We start from the raw sequence: 6,000 nt of genomic DNA, 5'->3' as shown, positions 1-6,000 counted from the left end.
AGACTGAACTGCAGCTTTAATGTTTAACCAGAGGTGGCAACAATCGCACTGCTTGATAATTTAGTCACATTGTAGCCTACTGTTTATAGAGGGATAGTTGCAAGTTATGTTAAATTGCACTGATGTCTGATACTCAGAACCTAGTGTCATAAATTGCATCACAAAAATGGAAATCTATCAGTCTCCTGTTATTAATCTATAACAATAGTTTTTTATTTAATTTTTTTTAAAGCCTAATTTTTAGAAAGCGGTTTCACCAGATGCGTCGGCAGAAACCAAAACTTGGAATGTTAATGTTTCCCAAAGAAGGAGATGGAAAGAGGTCGGGTTAGCTATTCACAGGGCTCTCTGGGAATATTAATGTTTGAAAGTATGGGAAATGTCGGCATGGTGATCCATTAGCAAAGCATCCTCCTGCTCGCCGTAATAAGATCATGTTTATCAGGAGGACACTGCTCTGCTCATCTTTATTTCAGACGTTTCCCGGACCTTGTAACCTTGTGTAACTCATTGAATAACTCTTACACTGATTTTGAGTTACTGCTTTCTTTTTTTCTTAATCAAAAAATAAAACCGGGTGGTTTGCACCTGTATGCAAAACGCCATCATCCGATAAAGCAGAAAGATGCATTAATACAGAAGCAAATGAAGTTAAGGAACAGATGCATTTTAATCAGTGGCTTGATTTTGTATTTACATGATTGGCAAAGCCCCTTCGGGCGCAAGGATCCGCGTAGATTCCCGGTTTGCCTGCTACTGGTTATAACGTCTCTTTGCATAAAACCCAAGCGGCGGATAAAAATAGTTAACCACCTGTAAGCAGGTATGACGCACGGCTCAGTAAATAAGGTAGTTGAATTCTTGTAGGATAAGGATGGTGTGGTTGACATTTTTCTAGACGCTCAGCATCCTTCATTACACAGCTCAGCGTGTTTGCTTTTGGCTGTTGAGCAGACCAAAGAATGGTCGTCTCGCTACAAAGTTTCAAAACTGTCCATAGTGCAAAGAGAATGGGCTGGAATCTTGTTAAAGCGGCAGTTCTCGCTGGGTTTTTGTTACTCCTCTTCTCCTCCCCCCCCCCCTCCCTGAACTGAACCACACACACACTTTGTTTTTGTTTTTTGTTCCAGGGACTCTCTGGTTCCCAAGACTCTGATAAACGTAGCCCTTTTCAGTCCCCTCCAGAGAAACAAAATGGCGGTTTAGACCTTCCGCATCACCCTGGCAAATAGGAAGCTGCCACATCATCTGTTGCAGCCACCTATTGGCCTGCGGAAGGTTGAGTATTTATAGCCCAGGAAGTACTGCCATTACCTGTATTGGTGTAGGTATCTGGAGCATCAGGAGACCCCCTGTGCAGCCCTGAGAAAATGCTGCTTTTTAAGTTTTTGATAGGGAAAAAAAATTGCTTCAATCGAGTTCAGGGGCGGCCAACTCCAGTTCTCAAGTGGTACCATCAGGTCGGGTTTTCAAGATATTGCTGCTTAAGCAAAGGTGACTCAATAAGTGACTCCGTTTTCAACTCGGCTCACTGAGCTATGGGTGCTGAAGCACGGACCGATTTGAGCCACCTGTCCTGAAGTAGGGATATCCTGAAAAGCTGAAATACTTGAGGACTGGAGTGGTCTACCACTAGGGAGAGGGAGTGGCTCAGTGAGTAACGACACTGACTGGCACTGAGTTTGAAGCAGGAGAACCTGGTTCAATTCCTGGTGTCGGCTCCTTGTTACCTTGGGCAAGTCACTTTATCTCCCTGTGCCTCAGGCACCAAAAACATAGATTGTAAGCTCTACGGGGCAGGGACCTGTGCCTGCAAAATGTCTCTGTAAAGCGCTGCGTACAATTAGCAGCGCTATACAAGAACATGCTATTATTATTATTATTACCCCCGATCTAGTTTAACAGGTTCAATTTTCGATTTGTTATGTGAATACATTTTCTTCCATTGATCTTTTGTACAATAAATATAATGTTTGTCACCCTTGCTGCAGGTGTATAAATCTGTCATTGTCTCGTTTCCAGATACGACGAGGCATCATCCTATGCAACGTCCTCCTATCATCATTAAGCGAGGAACCTCTCCTATTCCCGTCTGAAATCCCACGCAGTGGAGTGGAAATGCACCAAACCGAGGATCGAAAAGGCTTCCTATCTGACCAACAAATCCTAGAGTTATTTTTACTATACTTGCACTGAAATAAGTTAACTATATTCACGTCCCATCGTTCAGTGTCCTTATGATGTATGCCTTCACAAACATGGCAGCCATTAATATATATATATATATATATATATATATATATTTATATATATTATGCTGCAATTCGGTTGCAAACATATCTTGAGTCGTATTTTTGTTTTATGGTTTTGTTTTCAAAAAGGGATCTTTGTGTTTTTTTTTTTTTGTGTGTGGCATATTCTTGTCCTTAAGACTGTTTCTGTTACACAATTACAGACTGGGCAGTGTTCAACTTGCAATACAGTAAATGTGTGTTTTTTCACTTCTTTTATTTATCTGTAGGGCACTTTCATTGTTTGTGGTGTCTTTCATCTCTAATTTTTTTTTTTTTGGCTTTTTGCAAGGTTGCCGTAATGAGTTTTTTGTTTTTTTTTGTGTATCGTTTATTTAAAATTTTACATTTATTGTGTTCAAATGTGCTTTTAAGCTTGATTTAAAAAATAAAAAACCAAAATAGACCTATTTTGTTGAAAATATTACTCCTTTTTTGTTTCGTCAAACAAGCGTATTAGTCTTCTGTACATCACCTAGCTCCATTTAAGCACAACACTACAATAGGATTGTTACTGTTTCTTGGTAGGCATATCTTTATTTGTCTAGCGCCATCCATGTACATAGCACTTTACAGCCGTAATACACAGGGCAAAACAATAGGAGACCAAACTTGAATAAATGTAAACATTAGGAAAAGGAGTCCCTGCCTAGAAGACCTTGTAAAGAGCAAAAAGAGAATAAAACGGAGCACTAATCCACACCTGGCAATGCCAGAAAAAGTACAAGGATGCGTTCCCATAAAATAAAAGCTTACTTTAATGGATCAGATACCAAAAAACCACACCAATGCGTTTCAGAATAGTCTGGCATTGCCAGACTGGATTAGTGCTCCGTTTTTTTCTCTTTTTGCTCTTTACATCCATCTACAGGCGGAGGCACAATTAACCCGTGGGCTTTTGGACACAGCTGGACTCACTCTTCATCGTGGACACTCTATCCCATGTGAGTCATTTCCAACTTACCCATATTTTGTTCTGGACTTTCAAAGTGTTTCCATTTCAATAGTTGCTTATATACTGGTCACCGGAAGGTGCATTACTACGGTTAATCCTTACTGCTTTGCCTTGTGGGATTGTAGTGTGCCAGTTTGCATCTCTTGGAAACACTATTTACATATCTTCATTGGGTTATTCCATCCTACAAAACTTCATTTATACCCAACACTGCTGTTTTATTTTGAGCACCATACAACGTTTTTTTCTAGAAGACCTTGTAGTCTAAGGCTAGGCCCCTGCTGCAGTGTGCGGCAGGGACAAGAGCCGCCCCTCAATGGGGCCGGGCCGCCCCCCTACATTGCCCGCCGCACTGCGCGAATAGATTTCTCTGAAGACAGCAAATCTGTGTTCACAACTTGCGATGGAGCGGGTGATGTCATGGCCGCGCCCCCCCCGTCGGCGCCCCTCCCCCTCGTCTTTCCCCCTGCAGCTCACCTCAGACTGGGGATCTCGGCTGTACGCACCAGGCGCCTCAGCCTTAAGTGATAGGTGGGGAGAATTTAGAGACATGGTCAGTTATGGTGTCATGGTAAGTGCATATGGTCTTTAAAGGGATAGAGAGGGTGCTAGTCTGGTATTGAGGGGAAGGGGATTCCAGAGGTGTGGGGCAGTCAGTGAGAAAGGTTTAAGGCAGGAGACGGCTTTAGATACAAAGGGGGTAGAGAGAAGACATCCTTGAGAAGAACGCAAGAGTCGGGATGGTGCATAGCGAGAAATTAGGGCCGAGCTGTAAGGAGGGGCTGAGGAGTGTATAGGCTTTAAAAGAGAGGGGAATTTTGTAAGTAATACAGGATTTTATAGATGACCAGGAGAGTGATTTCAGCAGGAGAGACGCTGAGACAGATTTAGGAGATTGTAGGGGAGACAGGTGAGAGGCAGGAAGGCCGGACAGTAGAAGCTTACAATGGTCCAGCCGAGAGCGAATGAGCTGTAGCTATAGACTGACCGAGGAAAGAAATGTATCTTTACAGTGTTACAGAGGAAACCTCTGTGGCGCGCTCTACTTAATAACAGCCACCAATACCTGCTGCTGTATGTATCAAACTGAACGCAGAACAGGTTCTTTTCCCTGTACTTGTTCCTGTTATTGATGGGTTACTGTTGCCTCCACCACTGCTTAACATTGTAAATCCATCCCTTGGCTTCAGAAAGAGCATATCCCTGTAATGACCATGCCAATGTCTAGTAGCACTCCTGCTGTAATGACCATGCCAATGTCTAGTAGCACTCCTGCTGTAATGACCATGCCAATGTCTAGTAGCACTCCTGCTGTAATGACCATGCCAATGTCTAGTAGCACTCCTGCTGTAATGACCATGCCATTGTCTCATATAACTCCTGCTGTAATCCCTGTAATGACCATGCCATTGTCTCGTATAACTCCTGCTGTAATCCCTGTAATGACCATGCCATTGTCTCGTATAACTCCTGCTGTAATGACCATGCCATTGTCTCGTATAACTCCTGCTGTAATGACCATGTCATTGTCTCACGTCACTCTTGATGTAATCCCTGAGCTCTCCATCCCCGTTCTAGCAACCTTGTAATTTACCAGTAGGGTGGTGATCTCCTGTAATTTGTGTGTGGCGCTGGGCTCTACAGTAATATGACCATCTTCTGTAGCCCCGAGAGCTGGCAGTTAATATTATCATTTACATTTTATTTCATTCATTTTACACCAGCGAGCTATGGAATTTTTACCGCCTTGTTCTCGAGTGAGACTTTCTTCTGAAGAATTGACTTTTTTTCTTCTTTTAAATAAAGGAGCTTTGTGAGACTAAGAAGAGGTAGAAATGTATATTATCTCTGTATACATACAGTTATAGTGTCTCTGTATACATACAGTTATAGTGTCTCTGTATACATACAGTTATAGTGTCTCTGTATACATACAGTTATAGTGTCTCTGTATACATACAGTTATAGTGTCTCTGTATACATACAGTTATAGTGTCTCTGTATACATGCAGTTATAGTGTCTCTGTATACATGCAGTTATAGTGTCTCAGTATACATGCAGTTATAGTGTCTCTGTATACATGCAGTTATAGTGTCTCTGTATACATGCAGTTATAGTGTCTCTGTATACATACAGTTATAGTGTCTCTGTATACATGCAGTTATAGTGTCTCTGTATACATGCAGTTATAGTGTCTCTGTATACATGCAGTTATAGTGTCTCTGTATACATGCAGTTATAGTGTCTCTGTATACATGCAGTTAGTGTCTCTGTATACATGCAGTTATAGTGTCTCTGTATACATGCAGTTATAGTGTCTCTGTATACATGCAGTTAGTGTCTCTGTATACATGCAGTTATAGTGTCTCTGTATACATGCAGTTATACTGTAGTGTCTCTGTATACATGCAGTTAGTGTCTCTGTATACATGCAGTTATACTGTAGTGTCTCTGTATACATGCAGTTATAGTGTCTCTGTATACATGCAGTTATAGTGTCTCTGTATACATGCAGTTATAGTGTCTCTGTATACATGCAGTTATAGTGTCTCTGTATACATGCAGTTATAGTGTCTCTGTATACATGCAGTTAGTGTCTCTGTATACATGCAGTTATAGTGTCTCTGTATACATGCAGTTATAGTGTCTCTGTATACATGCAGTTATAGTGTCTCTGTATACATGCAGTTATAGTGTCTCTGTATACATGCAGTTAGTGTCTCTGTATACATGCAGTTATAGTGTCTCTGTAT

The 6,000-nt window shown here is 41.5% G+C and overlaps 1 protein-coding gene across 1 annotated transcript in view; it reads left to right on the top strand.

Annotated features, from left to right (window-relative positions):
* LYSMD2 (LysM domain containing 2) overlaps positions 1–2,701 on the top strand; it is a 26,232-nt gene extending 23,531 nt beyond the window's left edge. The window contains exon 3 of the mRNA XM_075575682.1: positions 2,023–2,701. Within this exon, the coding sequence (XP_075431797.1) occupies positions 2,023–2,068 (46 nt within the window). The 3' untranslated portion in view covers positions 2,069–2,701. The remainder of the gene's footprint in view (positions 1–2,022) is intronic.
* The last annotated feature ends 3,299 nt before the right edge of the window (positions 2,702–6,000 follow it).

This window comes from Ascaphus truei, chromosome 18 (assembly GCF_040206685.1).
Source record: "Ascaphus truei isolate aAscTru1 chromosome 18, aAscTru1.hap1, whole genome shotgun sequence".
Lineage (NCBI taxonomy): Eukaryota > Metazoa > Chordata > Amphibia > Anura > Ascaphidae > Ascaphus > Ascaphus truei.
Note: the sequence above shows the minus strand (reverse complement) of the source record. Positions and strands in the feature narration are given on the sequence as shown.